The sequence below is a fragment of the Ptychodera flava genome, chromosome 10, assembly GCF_041260155.1.
Source record: "Ptychodera flava strain L36383 chromosome 10, AS_Pfla_20210202, whole genome shotgun sequence".
Taxonomy (NCBI): domain Eukaryota; kingdom Metazoa; phylum Hemichordata; class Enteropneusta; family Ptychoderidae; genus Ptychodera; species Ptychodera flava.
This window is the reverse complement of record NC_091937.1, coordinates 33,143,125-33,159,350: the sequence shown is the minus strand read 5'-3', so window position 1 is coordinate 33,159,350 and position 16,226 is coordinate 33,143,125. Positions and strand designations below refer to the sequence as shown.

Genomic DNA, 16,226 nt, shown 5'->3' with positions numbered 1-16,226 from the left:
TATCGGTGGATTAATTTTGGTGCACCGCATAAGTGGCTGACCTCTCGTCAATGGGAAAAACACAGAGTGATCCTAAAGCAACCTTTGAAAAGAGGGTGGCTCACTCCCGCTTCAAAACCAACTGCCATATCAGGTGTTGCCTCGAAGTGTTGCATGACCTTGGGTGACCCAACCTCAATCCCACCACAGGGTCACATAAATGGTTCATTAAAGTATGAGAAAGAATAAAGAATACTGCTATTAAACCTTGTTTTGTGTTCAAGCCATATTCCTTTATTCTCTTCTCTAGCTCCTATGTTTCGTCGCTTTCTCTATGGACCGTCCTTTGTGTATTGAGTCATGACAGCTCAGTATTAACCTTGCATGCACATGTCAAATGGTCAGTATTCTTTTTTTTTCTTTTATATTTTAATGGGCCATTCAGGTGCCCCTGTGATCCGACATAGTAACTGTGCATACTAAACACAATATCGGAGTGTACTTCTTGTCTCCACGAATCAAACTATGTTTATGCTTTATATTCAAGATACAGGAGTAAAAATGTGAAATACTAAAGAATGTTCTAAAGCTTCCTATCCAAGAATTTATTATAATAATTATTATTTATTATTTTGCTCGCGTTTTCCTATTGACCGGAAGATACAAGCACCTGATTAGCTTTGCTTCAACGCCTGATAAAAGCGATGTGTCATTTGTAAAACCAAAAGACAGAGTTCATTAGAATCCAGACTGACATCTAGACTTGAGAATGTGTAGTTCGTATACATCATATCGAGCAACGAAATCACATTTAAAAACTGTTTTTTTTTCATTTTCCTTTTCACCGGAAATGGAAAATAAATAATCAATCCTAGCTCATATCAAACTTACTCCTTGAGATTGTACATGAATGGCAGCAAAATACAGACCTTTCTGCAAATCTCGACCATTTGTGGAGTCACATTCCGACAAAAGACATTTTAAAAAGTGTTCGAATTTTCTTGATCTAATTTTAAAGGCAAAATTATTGGGATTATAGGTACTTTCATCGTAGCTTCCGCATGTCATGAGGGGGAAGAATAATTGTCGGTAAAGTACGGAAAGTAAGAGCGAGAAAAGCAGCTGAAGACAAACACAAAACTAACTGTAGTACACATAGAACTTACTGTTAAACTGCCACCCAGTGAAGTGGCCTGGAGCACATTATTTGTTAGCGTGTTTGTCCTCACCTACTTTTGAGCTTTTCAGGTCGTACGCTTGCTCTGACATTCTTTAAGTTGCCCTGAGAAACCACCGTACTCAGTACCATGAATAAAGTGAATCTGCAAATCCCTATATGCCTTAGTGCGACAAATTTCAACCAGTGACCTCAGCATTGCAGAATTGCTAGGGAGTCAACTCTGTGTTGGTCCATATCCACGCGCGTTTTTACTGATGCATGTCTGTTACGTGACGTTACCTCTAGCTGGCTAGTTTGCTCTTTTGATATTACTTTAATGTTAACTGCATTAAAATTATCCGATTGTTGTTTACAACAGGACCACTGTGTGTAAATATCACTATTTGTAAACAACGTCTCAATGCGACCTGAAGTTTCACCTTTTGCTCTGTAACGTAATACTTTAAAATTGGAAAGTTAACACGCAACTTACAAAGCGAAAACGCGAGCTCAGTAGGATTCAGACATGTACATGAGCAAATATTTGTATTAAATTGCTATGCAAATATGAAATGAACTTACTTAATGTATCTTTTTTTGCTTGCAAAGCTATATTTAGCCGCATAATCGACTTTCAGATCAAATGAATGTACTTGTCAGATTAAAGTTGTAAATTACTGGAGGTAGTATATATGGAACGGGTTGATTGATTCGTTGACGATATATGCCACAATGAGATTCCTGAACCAATCACGAGAAAGTGAAGTTTCGTGAATGGAGTCACCCCTTTTGATGTCCATTCATACAGCGGACAGCCCTGACCGATTTGAAAGAGCAACACAGGCGTGAAAGGAAACCTACTTTCGTATAACAGCGTTGACGTCATTACATTAAAATAGGATTTCCTTTCACGCCGGTGTTTCTCTTTCAAATCGGTTAGGGCTGACTTTTTGATTTGCCCACGTGACTCGATAGTACCATAAGGTCGCCTATGGTCACAGTGACCAGATACTCCCAAGAGGCTCTTACCGCACAGTGTGTTCAAATCACAACATTCACTGTCGTCAAGTCGAGCGACTGGAAAAATAAGATGCCGAACATCGCTCACAGCTGGTGCGTTTTGGCGCTGCCGTTGTACTTGTCGTCTGCTGTTGGTCTCGAGTTGGTGATACTGCACACGAACGACATCCACGCGAGGTTCTCGCAGGCCAATAAGTACGGCGGTGTGTGCAGCGATGAGGACGCGGTAGAGCAAAAATGCTACGGCGGCGTGGCTCGAATTTATGACAAAGTAAACGAATTACGGGATCAATATGAGAACGTGTTGTTACTGGACGCAGGGGATCAGTTTCAAGGCACTCTGTGGTTTTATCTCTACCAGGGCAGAGCCGCGGCGCACTTCATGGAAATGATTGGCTACGATGCGATGGTAAGTCTTTATCGTCGTTTGAGACCTGGCTATACTTGAACGGGTTCGCCAACGTAACACAAAAATCTTGATTTCACGCTGTCTGTCTGCTTGCATGAAATGGTTCCATCACAACGCAAAACAACATAAACAACACAAACAAGCAAAAACCCAAACAAACAAAGACGATAGAGAATCTTCCTAAACCAACAGACAGCATAAACTCATTCTTTATTGTAAAGATTGTCTTTAATTAACAACATCCTCACAAGGTGGCGCAATACTGCTTCATGACCTAACAACTAGCGAGTGGACCATGGAAATATATTATACAAAATGTCCTTGCTCACAGACAAAAGATGTTGACGTATATGACATAGTTTACGAGACTGTTGCACTCCACGGTACACTGGTATGGAATTTCGTTAGGCAGCTCGCCCTGCCGTAACATCTCGAGAGTAGCATTTTATTTAAAGGCCATCCAAATTGAATGGAGGATGGTCTTTTGAAAACCAAGAATAAATGGTAACGTGCAATTTCGCAGAGTCATAGCACCCTTATAAGCATGGAACGACCTTTTCAGTCATAAATACATCGTTGTGCTGTTTTACTGCTTATTGGGACTGCAAACAGAGCTTTTTTGAAAGGCATCACAGAGCCTAATGCTTTGTCTTCAGTGTAACCCGATCCAAAAATGTTTTAACAGGTAGTAGAGTCAGGCAGGGGACTTGCAGCCGGCCCATCGATCAACCGGAGATTTGACATAAAGGCAGAGAGGTATACTAGTATTTGCTATTGTTGTATACATGAAAATGTCAAGAACACGATTCCTAGTCGGCGTTTGTATACGAAATTTATATCCAGGCTAACATTGAGCGTAACAGGCCAAGTGAAAGTACCTGGGGACCCTTAGGCAATATTTCTCCCACTATCCACGCTTAGTCTAGTTGACCTCACGACCCAAGGTCATCCAGAGTTCCACTTTAAGTTGAAAGAGGTAAACTTCACTGGTCACGTCGTTTTTATTGCACAATTTATCTTCATGTGCCTCAAGAAATCATTTGTCGGATTGGAAGGAGAAAAATCCGGTAAACCATGACTCTCAACATGTGCAGCCAACGAAAAATGCACTTTAAAGGGGTCCTTATTATCAATTTTAGGTCCGGAGGGCAATTAATAAGCTCCCCTACCATGTGATGGAAAAAACTCGATTTTTCCCTACCCTGTAAAAACATGATTGGCCCTTAAAATTAACATTCCGCTGCAGACATATATCTGCAGTGGCCTTCTGGCCGGTCCCAGGCCGGTCAACTGATATCTGCCCTGCCCGACGAAAAAACTAAAATCTGCCTCCTGCCCTCAAAAAATGGCTCCCGGAATAGGTTTTTCAATGAATATCTCCGTTGGCTGTACCTGTCTCAAATACATGGGGACAACAGAAAGGTCTTCACAGAACACCGAGATGTTGTGTGGTTGTCTGGTGAATGTCGTCTCCCAGAGTGCAAGGATGTGTCCATTTTTCGTTCACCAAACGATGGGTATTTACAGACGACTTAATTTGCATTCGTTTCGCATTTAAAGCTCCATAAGCTGTATCTTTTGGCTATTTTTTCAGAACTTTTGTTTTGTGGTTTTCCTACACTTTCTGCATTAAATCCCTAAACTGTAATTTAATGCCAAGTATTTAGCATATCAACACAACCTATATGAGTATAAACGACAGTGTTATTGTTGAAAGTTGTATTTAAGTCGGGACTTGAATTCATTTGTAAACAATAAACAGTGATCACAAAAGACATACAAGCTGTGTTGACAAAAAGAATACTCAAATTTCAGCGTGACAAACGGCTTTGGATCAGAAACGGTAGTTGATATAGAGAAGCAGAATACTGAAAAATCTTGCCACAAGTTACAGCTTATGTCCCTTTATAATGTCTTCTGTTTGCATTGCCCGTTCTCATGGAGCGCAGTCGCAAAGGGACTGTTGCTTAGTTGACCATATTGTGACAATGATGAAGATTTAATCCCACAAACCACAAGGGACTTAAACAACTTTCTTGAATGTTATGAGGCTTAAATAAGCGAAGCTGCCCACCAAGGTTGCCTTCCCGACTGTGGTTCAGTTGCCAGATTTTTAAAATTGAAATGAGAAAACACCGATTCGAATTTTGACGAGAAAATCTTCAAACAAAATTGATGAGTCAGGATATACGAATACGTATACCTTTTAAATTGGCCAAGTGACATAGTGACATTTCAAATGAGATCTGGATTGATTCAGAATCTCAATTCAGGAACATAATTAAGGTCACACTTGCCTCAAAGAAGAAAGTCACGTCATTTTACTCAAGCTTAACTAACACTCAAGGACACAAAAAACCTCAAAATTCGAACTATTGTCTTTCATAATTAATAGTCGGACCAGGTGTCGCTGTGCAAAGTTTGGATCAGAGAAAGGATTCTGATTAAATCAACCGATATTCAAATTCAATCAACTGTGTTGACGCCATAGAGAAATTAAATTCGATATTATCCCAAGGAAAATAATACTCTGGACAACTTATCCACGTTAAAGTATTTTAGCGGACTAGAAAAAAAATGAGAGTTTGCAAAACTAAATGTCCCTGGGACGCAAACTATCATAGTGCGACCAGCTTTGCTGTAAATAAAGTGTAAATCTGATAGTGTTCTTTACAACGAAAGAGAAAGTCTTTAAATGACTGGAAAGCTTGAGACTTCATATATACAATATTTTACTACTTTATCCGTCGACTCGTCGCGGTTTTGCTCAGATTTAATGTCCTATGTCGAATTGACCGATCATCTGAAAAAAATTGCGCTCTTGGCTCCCTGTTGTCATATAGAAGAATGACATACCTAAGGAAACTGTTCAAAATGAGACTTTGCTGCAAGGCAAACAAATTCATAAATAAATAATATGTTCCGTATCGTCTGATTGCCTGTTCATCTTTGTACCTGACCCTTGTGAGGGCGTTCCAATGAGATGGACTACATGTTGTTCGGACAGGCAAAGGTCAACAACGTCTTGCGCTAATAGTTTGTTTTAAGTCGTCGGAAACGCTCTGAACGGTTATTATGACTGCATAGGAAAATAACCGGTATAGATTTCAATAATGTTTACTGCTAAGAAGGAAAACACTGAACTTTTTATTACGTTTCGCATTTTTTAATGAATTTTCACAAAAAAGTACATTTGTTCCCCCTACAATAATAGTTTGTTGAATACAAGGTATTTGTCAATACTTTATTTTGTGTATATACTGTGTTTACACTTGATTCATGAAGTCTTCGGAATTAATCTGAGTCGCCAACAATAACATTTGATAATACAGGTTGTATGAACAGTTGGGCAAGAGGGCGCTTCGACGTACTTTTGAGAGTAGAACAAAAATATACTATATACTATAATCCGAAAAATCATTGAAAAATACAACTAGAAGTTCCAGGTTAACTCTAGATTGTTTTTTTTTTGGAAAATGTTGTTGTTGATGCACAGCAGGCGATGGATAGTAGCGGAGCGGGGCAGAAGTGTATCGCAGTGCCCGTTGACGAGCAATAAAGACATTATTGTTAAGAGGAGTGTCGTGACGTCATAATACTCTGCCGGCGGGATGTTCAATTTAAGAAGGTGGTCGAACTTTGTAAGACGGTTGTCAGGACGAAACTCATTGTGTGGTTTCCCCTGTCAATGAAAAGTCGCTGTCGACATGTCAATCTCAAACGTAAACGCCAATTTAGAATTCACACCGCGCAGGGGCCAGTGACTATCATACTGGGTAGTGGACCAACATAATGAAGGAATTCGCTTTTGATTTCGAGGTTAGAGCTTTCACCACTCTCAACAAAATTGCACAAAGCAACTCTAATGCGCTTTGTATCTTTGTGAAAGGGCATTCTTGGGAGGCACACCTGCACTGTATGTCACGTCAACCTATATCACAAGTTCACCCAGGGCTAGGAATCTCCGAAATACTAAAATAGACTCGGATTAAAGTCAAACGACAGCCAGGAAAGTTGGGTTATCGGGGTCAAGGGTAGTCTTACAGTAGGACCGTTTCGAGGCACGGTGATAATACATTCATATTGATTAGAAATCTCTCACTTATCCTGAATTGTATATACATGTATGCCAAAATGTTTTTGCAATCAGTGTGTATGTATGTATGCATGTGTATTTGTTTATGTTTTTCTTATACATTTATTTATAGTTCGTTCGTCTGTTTTGAGTGTTTGTTTTTCCTTCGTGTTCTTTTATTTGAATATTTTTCCCCTTTGTGTTTTTGTCATTTAGGTTTTTGTTTCCTTATTTTTTATTGCTGGCTGCAAATTTGTTTATTTTATGTTTACACCTGTTTGCCAGTGTGATTCGGCCTGTGATAGTGAGATAGTGAGATTTGCTCCTGTCGTTTTTCAGGCTATCGGCAATCATGAGTTTGACAACGGCGTAGACGGTCTGCTCCCGTTCCTGACAAACGTAACGTTCCCGGTTCTCAGCTGTAACATCAACGATACCGATGAGCCAGCTATCCAGGGACTTTATTCCCGATCAACCACTGTGACACTTCCCAGTGGCGATGTGGTTGGAATAGTAGGCTACACCACGACAGAGACACCACAGCTGTCATTACCAGGTAATTTCTGTTTTCTGTTTTCGACTCCAAGAGATTGCCCCCGAAGATAAACAAAGTCGTGGCGCATGGTACATTTAACTTATTCATAATAACTTGGTCGTGACAGGACAGGCGAGGTGCCTGCCTGGCACTACTTATGATCGAATGAAGTTATAAGGTGTAAAGTGCCTTGCCTAAGGGCAAAATACCGTGTTTAAGTCCCAAACTCACTACCTTGCAATATATTGGGCATCTCTTTTACTAACCCCAGCCATATCCAACTCTCCAACTCGCCACGCTAACCTCAGATAGTGAGTCTGCTCTGCGCCTTGATGCTCCCTATGATATTCGAAAGCAATAAAAATGGATTTATAGTGATTATATTCTCGTCTCCACTAAGTATGGAAACTCCCTCCTTCAATGCAGAGAGAACGATTATTAAACTTCGCGTGTTGATGACTACAACAAGTTTATTCGCAACGAAAGTGTCAATAGGTAGACTTTTGGACTATTTTGATTGGAATATATTAAGACATCACCCGTATTCTCTAATATAACACACAAAGGCGTTATACGAATTCAGAATTCGGGTACAAGTACTATTGGCACAGCTGGTTCGGTGTGCCTGCACTGGTTCAACTATCACGCTTTTCAAGACATAGTTATGTTTGTGCACAAAACCATGCAGACTCTTTACTAAAATTGTCACTTATACCTGGAAGTTGTAAATATCATGAACCCGAGGGTTCAATCTTGTGACAACCTCTTGAAACTAATCATGCATATCTCCGTTTAAATCGCACCACGCACTTTATCTTCCATTAGGAAGGCTTCTTTTCAATTCTGAGGTCGACTCCGTCCGCGCGGAGGTGGACAGATTGAGATCTCGGGGTATCAACAAGATCATTGCACTGGGGCATGCTGGGATATATGTGGACTTACAAATTGCTGACGAGGTAGAGGGCGTCGATGTTATCGTCGGTGGACATACAAATACTTTCCTTTATACAGGTAGGGCAAAGGTTAGGCTAGAGGAATATGACCATGCGTGTATTTTACGGAGAACGTTTACAAAGAGTGTTGCAAGTTGGCTATATGACTATGACAGAAAATTTCGGGAAATATCTCAATATCTCCACCAATCTTCAAACTGACCCTTAAATATACAAATTTCAGTGTTTATTTATTCTTGGAAAAACCAACTGTTCTATCAAATGAGTGCGGTGACAAAATTAAATTTCAAATATAGGTTAAGTTTCGATATTTTCTTGATATTCTGATTCCAACCTGTGCAAAGTTGCGCTCTTTTTGATGGGTACCGATCTCTGGACATTCGAACGTTTTTAAAAAGTTGAAAAATCTCCCTTTGTTGTTCTGTCAAAAAGCGTTGGCGGAATGAAAATGATAAAACAGACCTTATTTATCTTCATCAGTATTGGCTCTTTTCCAGGTGAGCCGCCATCAAACGAGGATCCCTTTGGCGAGTACCCGCTGGTGCATCACCCAGCTTGGAACACTGATAAGAACGTACTCATCGTGCAAGATTACGCCTTCGGTAAATACCTTGGCTACTTAAACGTGACCTTTGACATGGATGGCTACGTCACTTCCTGGGGAGGAAATCCGATTCTATTGGACCATAGTGTTGAACAAGGTAAAGATAGGGGAACTCGCCTTAGCTGATCTTTTACTCTCCCTCGTCGGGGTTTGCCCCGGGCCGCCATTTTGTCCGCCTGTTTCTAGCTCGCCTCTTAGGTCTGTTTGTGTTCTTTCAGTTGCTTCTTCGGTTGTAACAGTAAACCACACAAAATTAACTAACTCTTCACTTATCTCAAGTTTGTACCATTAGAGGTACTTTACGCTGTGTGTCGCCGTGAAATTTACACCTTGTCGACGATGATAAAAAGTAAAAGATGCGTGTTTATATTTATTTACTCGAACACGTCCTTTTAACGTGTATGAAAGTCATTTTTCAGTGATACCTGTAACAATTTCTCCTCCCCAAGTAGTCATAGAAAACTCTGAGCATTATAACACAACAACAACAACAACAACAACAACAACAACAACAACAACAACAAAAATTATTACCACATGCAGATATCTTAAAATAGCATTTTCAGTCAGTTTTGTCACAGGATAGCTAGAATAGTCAATACAACTACATCTGTTAAAGTTGCGAAAGGAGTGCGGTCAGACGGAGAAGCTTATATGAAACTAGGCGATTCGACCCGTCCCAAGTCTTCAAAAGATCTTCGTTGGTACCCCAGCGTTTCGGCAAACTACAGCTGCCTCCACCATAATTAGTGTAACATTGATGATAAGAATTATACACAGTGATAAAAAGTCGAAGAACTGTGAAGGATAGAATAGAAAACAAACACGAAAGTGACAAATGAACGAACATGAAAAGTATGCAGTACTAAAACATGATCCGTGATTTATGTACTTTTTAAGTTATATCATTCTAATTTTCCTATTTTTATTATCAGTGTACCCTGATAAAGGTATCCTGTATGTTACCGGCGAAACGTTGGTGTAAAATGAGAATATTTTGAAGACGAATATTTTGAAGACTTAAGACGGTTTAAATCGCATGATGATACGCACCTGGTTTCATTGCAACTTTTCTCGCCCACTTTAATAGAGTATACATTTTGTAGGTTGCAAATAATTATATCTGCTGTAACTTTTACTTCAGATAATGCCACTCTAGAAGAAGTACAACTTTGGGCAAGACCTATACTATCATTAGTCTCACAAGTGATAGGACGAACGCACGTGTTCCTGGACGGCAGACGTGAAAGCTGTCGCCTCAAAGAATGCAACCTTGGCAACCTCATCGCCGACGCCATGGTGCATCAAAACATCAAACACGCGGACGAGGTTAAGTGGAGTGACGTCAGCATCGCAATTATGAACGGCGGAGGAATACGAAGCTCTGTGGAGGGATCTAGTATGTGATATCGATAGTCTAGCATCTCAACGTCGTCTTTCTTCGTCCATACTCCGCGGAGGATGGACGAAGGCCGAAAAAACGACGTCGAGATGCTGGACTAAATATGTTATAACTTCTTGAAGGCTTTTCGCATTATTGTGATTTTGATTTTCAACAGTAGAAATTATAAGATATCATAAATTATTTCACTTTCCTTTTAAAAAGCCGATGATGGTTAAAGTGAACCTTTGTTTCTGACAACAAAACCGACGTCAAAGTGATACGTTTACAGAGAACAGTTGAGCGAAATCTCTGCCATAGTGTACCGAAAAGACTCTTGGGAAATATTTGTCCTGCTGAGTGTATATAGACTCAGCGCTATACGCATATTAAGCCACATGTTGATTATCTTATTTATGCATGCAGGTACATACAGTATCCGAATAAACAAGTTTTTTTCTTCCCTTATGTTAATAAAAAGTTATCAATCATTGGATCAAACAACCAACCAATCAGTCAATTAACAAAAAATTCGGACGATAATTCGTCAATCAACTGAGGAAAAAAATGATTTTCTTTCAGAGAGTGTAAGCATAGCACATGTGATGGACATTCAGCCGTTCAGAAATACACTCGACCTGCTGGAAATCACTGGCGCAACTCTTCTGAAAGTCTTGGAAAAATCCGTGTCAGAGTACATTCTTGAGGACCCGCATGGGCGATTTCTTCAAGTGTCAGGTTTGTTCCTGTTTCTGCTTCGAAGTTTGACGCCGTTATATGTGTATGGATAACGACGACTTCCAAGTGTAATGAATTCAATTGTAGTGTCCCATAATTCCATTGGGCATGTCAGTTCTTCCGAGTCTGCACGTCATGAGAAACATGTACTATTACACGCTTTGTTGTTTTAACGGACCTTGCAACCCGCTCACCCTTACCAACGATACATAGAACGCACAACAACCATAATATACGAACACTGCTTGTCTTCGTAATTTTTGACTCACTCCGCTAATTATTGTAAATTTCGATGACTTTTTCACCACTTTTGTTTTAATGCAAACGACGTTTTCTTGTTCTATTCCCCAAAGCATGTCGAAATACTTAGTATTTAGCTTGCCAGCTCACCTTGTGGACGGGTAAATAAAATCTGGTGCTGAATTAAATTCAAATATGAACAACAAAAGTGTAGACGCCATGTTAATACATGTAAAACATGAAATAGTAGGTGTTTCAACATGCTTTGAAGAGTAGAACAAGAACTTGCTATTAACATACAAAACAAAAACAAAGAAAACCATAAAGAGTTAGAGAGGTACAGTTACTATCCCTTTTATTTCGACAATAATTTGCCTCTGCAGGGCTGTTGGTGACCTATGACCTTAATCGTCCTGTTGGGCAGCGAGTCGTGGAAGTAGAGGCCAAATGCAGCCAATGCAACGTGCCCGAATATTTTCCCCTCGAGTCTGACGCCACCTATAAATTAGTCATGCCGACGTACTTGGCCAACGGCGGCGATGGGTACGACATGCTGGTGGACGAAAGAATTTCCTATCATATTCCAGGTAACCTTTTTTTTCATTGGTTCATAACTGCAGACACAAGCAACAGGAACATCCATTTGCAAATAGTATAGGCGGCTACAGAATGTCGATAGAGGGAACAAATTCAAACCATATTCCATGAATTTTGTGATTGGTTTGAAAATCAAAGTTTGGTTTGAAAATCAAAGTTTGTCAGCATCGTTTTATCCATGGAAGTGTGGTCAAAAATAAAAAAACCATGCAGAACAACAAAATGTTTACATTCACGTTGGCTTTGGGGAAAAATATTCACATGAAGGTAGGCCGAAAAATGTATGTCAATTTCAAAATTCGAAAAAAGGTTATCTTGTCAAATATTAAAACGCGAAATAGATATTTGCACGGTAGCCTCCTGGCCACCCTCTCCCGTGATTCTAATAAATAGGCCATATCTTTCATGAAAAGTCACTGATATTTACATATGACGTCATCATAACCTTTTGCTTTGAATTTTCTTCCTGACATGATGTATGTGCTGGATACCCTTTAAACTTTCTCTCCGTCTTTCCCAGGCGATCTTGACACAGACGTCCTGATCGAGTACATTGAAACGCGAACACCGATAACTATCGGTCTGGAGCGACGTATCAAATTTTTACAGCCTTCGGAGCCGGTCGAAGGATGTGATGTGAGTTCTGCTGCAGTGACGAAGAACATTTATTGGCTGCTACTGACTTCTCTCTTTGCGTGGGCACAATTCAGTGGCTATGTAGCGAGGATTTTGTCCTTCCAGTGTACAAGCAACAACTGTTGAATGGATGAATACGAATCCGAATCGGGCTTTCGTGTGGTCGGGTGCCTGGTAATATAATCAAGTCAACTCCCCTGGGCAGTCATCCCAGGCTTGGGGACAAGTATGCCCGTGACAGTTGAACTCTAAAGCACAAACTCTACCAAGTTACTGTTTTATTGGGGGTTGGCAAACGTTTTCATTATGGCCTAAATACATTTTCTAAAAATAATGGCTAAACTTGTGCTGGAAACAGAAAAGAGGTCGAAATTTTATCAATAGTTCCTTCGTCAAAGGTTGAGGGGAGGCGGTTCAAAACAGCATTTTAAAAGTGTATATGGACACCTTTCACCTCCATAATTCTTCCCATGACAATGCCCCGGGGTCAAGCTCTGGTTTTTGGCGCTTGGAACTTTCTTTGAAAATCTGTCGTGGGTGGCGCTGTTAGCGTGGGCCTCGGTTGGTTGCTTGACTAAAGTCGTGCTAAAATATTTGTTCCTTTGGGTATTTCACCCCACCTACACTCTTTTTGTATAGTGATTGGTCCTGCCAATGAAGAAATATGTGTTGCACTGTACGTGTACAGCTTTGTATTCAGATAACGTCGGGTTCATTCAGGTTGTTCAGTGAAGCGAATATTTTTCTTTGCATTTTTTCAACCAGCTTGCTTCATCAACCACCCTAGATCACTGGCACCGCCGTAGATGACAGCGCCCTTACTACTACAAACGCTGTCAACTACGGCGGTACCTGTGCCCTAGATAGGGTACCTTTGCTATCGCCAAGGTCTCACTGTCGGTCGACGTCCTTAGGGGTGGACCATTTGATATCCTGGGGGGGCTTGGAAGATTGGTGGAGAGCCATTATTTTTTTTCCCACGTGCTTCACCATGAATTATTTTTTTTCTACAGGGCATATGCTGGCAACTTTTTTTTTCACTTTCCTTCTTCGAGATATATATTTTTTTTACCAAGTTTCGGTGCAATGTTTGTTTGCTTGGTTTTTCACACCCAGTAACAAGATGCCGTTCTATCGCACACAAACTATATTCAAGAAACTACATAAAGATATGTAAATACATGTACATTTTTGATTCACTTTACAAAAACATATTTGTAAAATCATGTACTTTTATGGCATTTACTTGTCAGTGTTGTCCTTACATTGAAAGTAGCTGGGTAATTTAAGAAAGTAGACGGGTGGACTGCGAGGGAGCGAAGCGACTGAGCTGCGAGTGAGCGTAGCGAACGAGGGGGGGAGAGCGCGAAAGGGGGGTGTCCCCCCTCTCGCAAGGCGAAAAATGAAATTTTGGAGTGGAAATGGTTTTCTCTGGTGGCATCTGAGGTGACATTTACAGACTGAAACAGTACTTTGTTGTTGTGTCTTAGACGTGGCTCACATACAACAAAACAAACAAACATGATTTTGTTTTGTTTGTATTATTTATGACACACTTATGGTTTTATTTGCAGTGAAGATGTAACATTTAATCTTAAATCACCCGCTGTCTGCTCGTTTCATTGCCCATTTCCCATTCTTCATTACCACATAGTAGTTTTCCCCAAAACCATCAAACTCATTTTTGTTAAGAAAACATTGGTAAGATAATTCACTATAACAGTGTTCGCATTTACAAATAAAACATGCGTATATAGAAAACTCATAACAATGAAAAAATGTGTAGAGAGTCGATCCAATGCGTAATAATATTAAGCATTGGATTGAGTCTCTACGCATTTTTCATTGTATGAGTTTTCTATACGCAAACGATAATAGTAAAATGTTTGCAGGCTGTCTCTCTTCTTGTGGTATTTTGACAAAATCCATACATTCAGATTTACACATTTCTGGAAAACACTGGTGAGCAATTTCAATTTCAGCATACTTCCTCTAATCAGAAGGTCATGTATACTGTACAATTGTTCATATTCAGTTATTGTTCCTCAAGCTTGAAATGGTTTATGCTTTATAAAACTCCAGAGCTACTGCTTGATTTTTATTGATGCTGCAGTGTGCATCGAACAATTGCCAAGATTTTTTTTTCCGAGTCGCAATGGTCCATAGTTTTTCCATCAGCCACTTAAAGCCAGATTTTTTTTTCGAGCAACTCCACCTGGCATCTTTTTTTTTTCCCCAAATCTTCCAAGCCCCCCCCCCGGATATCAAATGGTCCACCCCTTACTAGCGGTGTGACTGTGTCTGTGTTCTATTTGCGTCGAGATTTGTGAACCATTTTTCCAAAAAGTATTTTGCAAACTTTCGTGCACAAAATATAATGATAATTGGTTTCTTACTGACCCTAAAGAAGTTATTTTGATGGTTGTGGTATTGCAATGGTGTTATTTGTCGTATGTAGTGTAATTGTAAACAATGAGATGTTTTTAAAGGTATACAGTCACCTGTAATCTAAATATGCCTATATATGGTCAAAGGGGCGTTCCTTGGTATTCAAAGTGCCCATGTGAGGGCGCTGTTTTTAAAAAGCAGCCACCCGCTTAAAATCTGTGATTGGTTAGATTTTCTCTTTCCATGGTAACTGTGGCAAAATTGGAACAGGTGACAGTATACCTTTAAAGAGGCACTCCCACTTGGTAACATTTTTAAAACACATTTTTTTAATGCCAACGGTCGATATTTGACGTGGCGACTGCGCGCGGATCGCGAGATATCGATAAAAATATGTCATTTCCCGAGCGTATGTTTCACATCCCGAAGTTTTGCGATCGTTTCTGATTTTGACCCGAAATCCCCCGAAGGTTTGTTGTTGTGCTGATTATCGATATTCTAGGGAGTTTACAATAAGTTCGAAGGACGAAATTAATTTACTTCCCACTGCAAAGACTTTATATACAGCATTATGCCATTACCTCAGGTAAGTTTTGTAAAACTTCTCCTTAGTTTTTGTCGTTTTCATTATTCTCAATCAGTTGTACTATATTTTTAACCAATACCAACATAAATATCAGTTTTTACGGGTCAAATATTAGCCGCCTCTGGTGACTACAGGTCGTCGTCTACCACACAGTTACGCGTGGTTTGCCGCGTGGTATGCGTCTATGCATTTCACGCGGCGGCCGCTATGTATCAACCGCACGTAACTGTACAAGTCACCTATGCGAATTCTGGTGGAATCAGCAAATTTTTTTTTCGTTTTTTTTGGGCCAAGTCAGTAAGACTCAGCTTTTCCACGGGGCCATGACCGATCACCGACGCGAGTGGTAAGGTACTGTGGCGTACAGCAGCGTCAGCGTAGACTCGTACTCCATAGCTTAGCTGACAATGGCCCCAGTACCGAACGTTCGATGTTCGGAAGCTGAATTTAGGTGGGCCATCGGCATTCAAACTTTTACTTTTTTGAGGCACTGTTTATATCGATATCTCGCGATCCGTGCGCAGTCGCCACGTCAAATATCGACCGTTAGCATTAAAAATGTGTTTTAAAAATGTTACCAAGTGGAAGTGCCACTTTAATATCAAATACTGTGCATGAATAGCATCTGGTACTGAAGACCGGAGAACAGCGCCCTCAAAAGTCAAGCTTGCATTTTGATGTTCACAAAGTTATTGTATAAAAGTTTCATGCCAATATTACTGTAAGTAATTGTAATCAAAGTAAAAGAGACCTAAGTTGATCATTTAATAAAGTTCACAATGTTGCATTACTATTTTCTATGTATTTCTAAAGTAGTGCTACAAGAAAAGCAAGATTAAGGTTTACATTGTATCTTTTGTAATGATTTTCATCATGGAAGTAGAATGTTCCACGGGAGCAGATATTCGGACTGTCACATTGTTTCT

General features: G+C 40.0%; 1 protein-coding gene across 1 annotated transcript; it reads left to right on the top strand.

Annotated features, from left to right (window-relative positions):
- Nucleotides 1–2,003: 2,003 nt before the first annotated feature.
- LOC139142561 (snake venom 5'-nucleotidase-like) lies at nt 2,004–14,483 on the top strand. Its single transcript, XM_070712539.1, has 8 exons — nt 2,004–2,567; nt 6,982–7,198; nt 8,003–8,188; nt 8,628–8,831; nt 9,879–10,133; nt 10,698–10,853; nt 11,477–11,680; nt 12,211–14,483. Exons 1-8 carry the CDS (start codon nt 2,130–2,132, stop codon nt 12,450–12,452), a joined length of 1,902 nt encoding a protein of 633 aa, XP_070568640.1. The 5' UTR covers nt 2,004–2,129; the 3' UTR covers nt 12,453–14,483.
- Nucleotides 14,484–16,226: the final 1,743 nt, after the last annotated feature.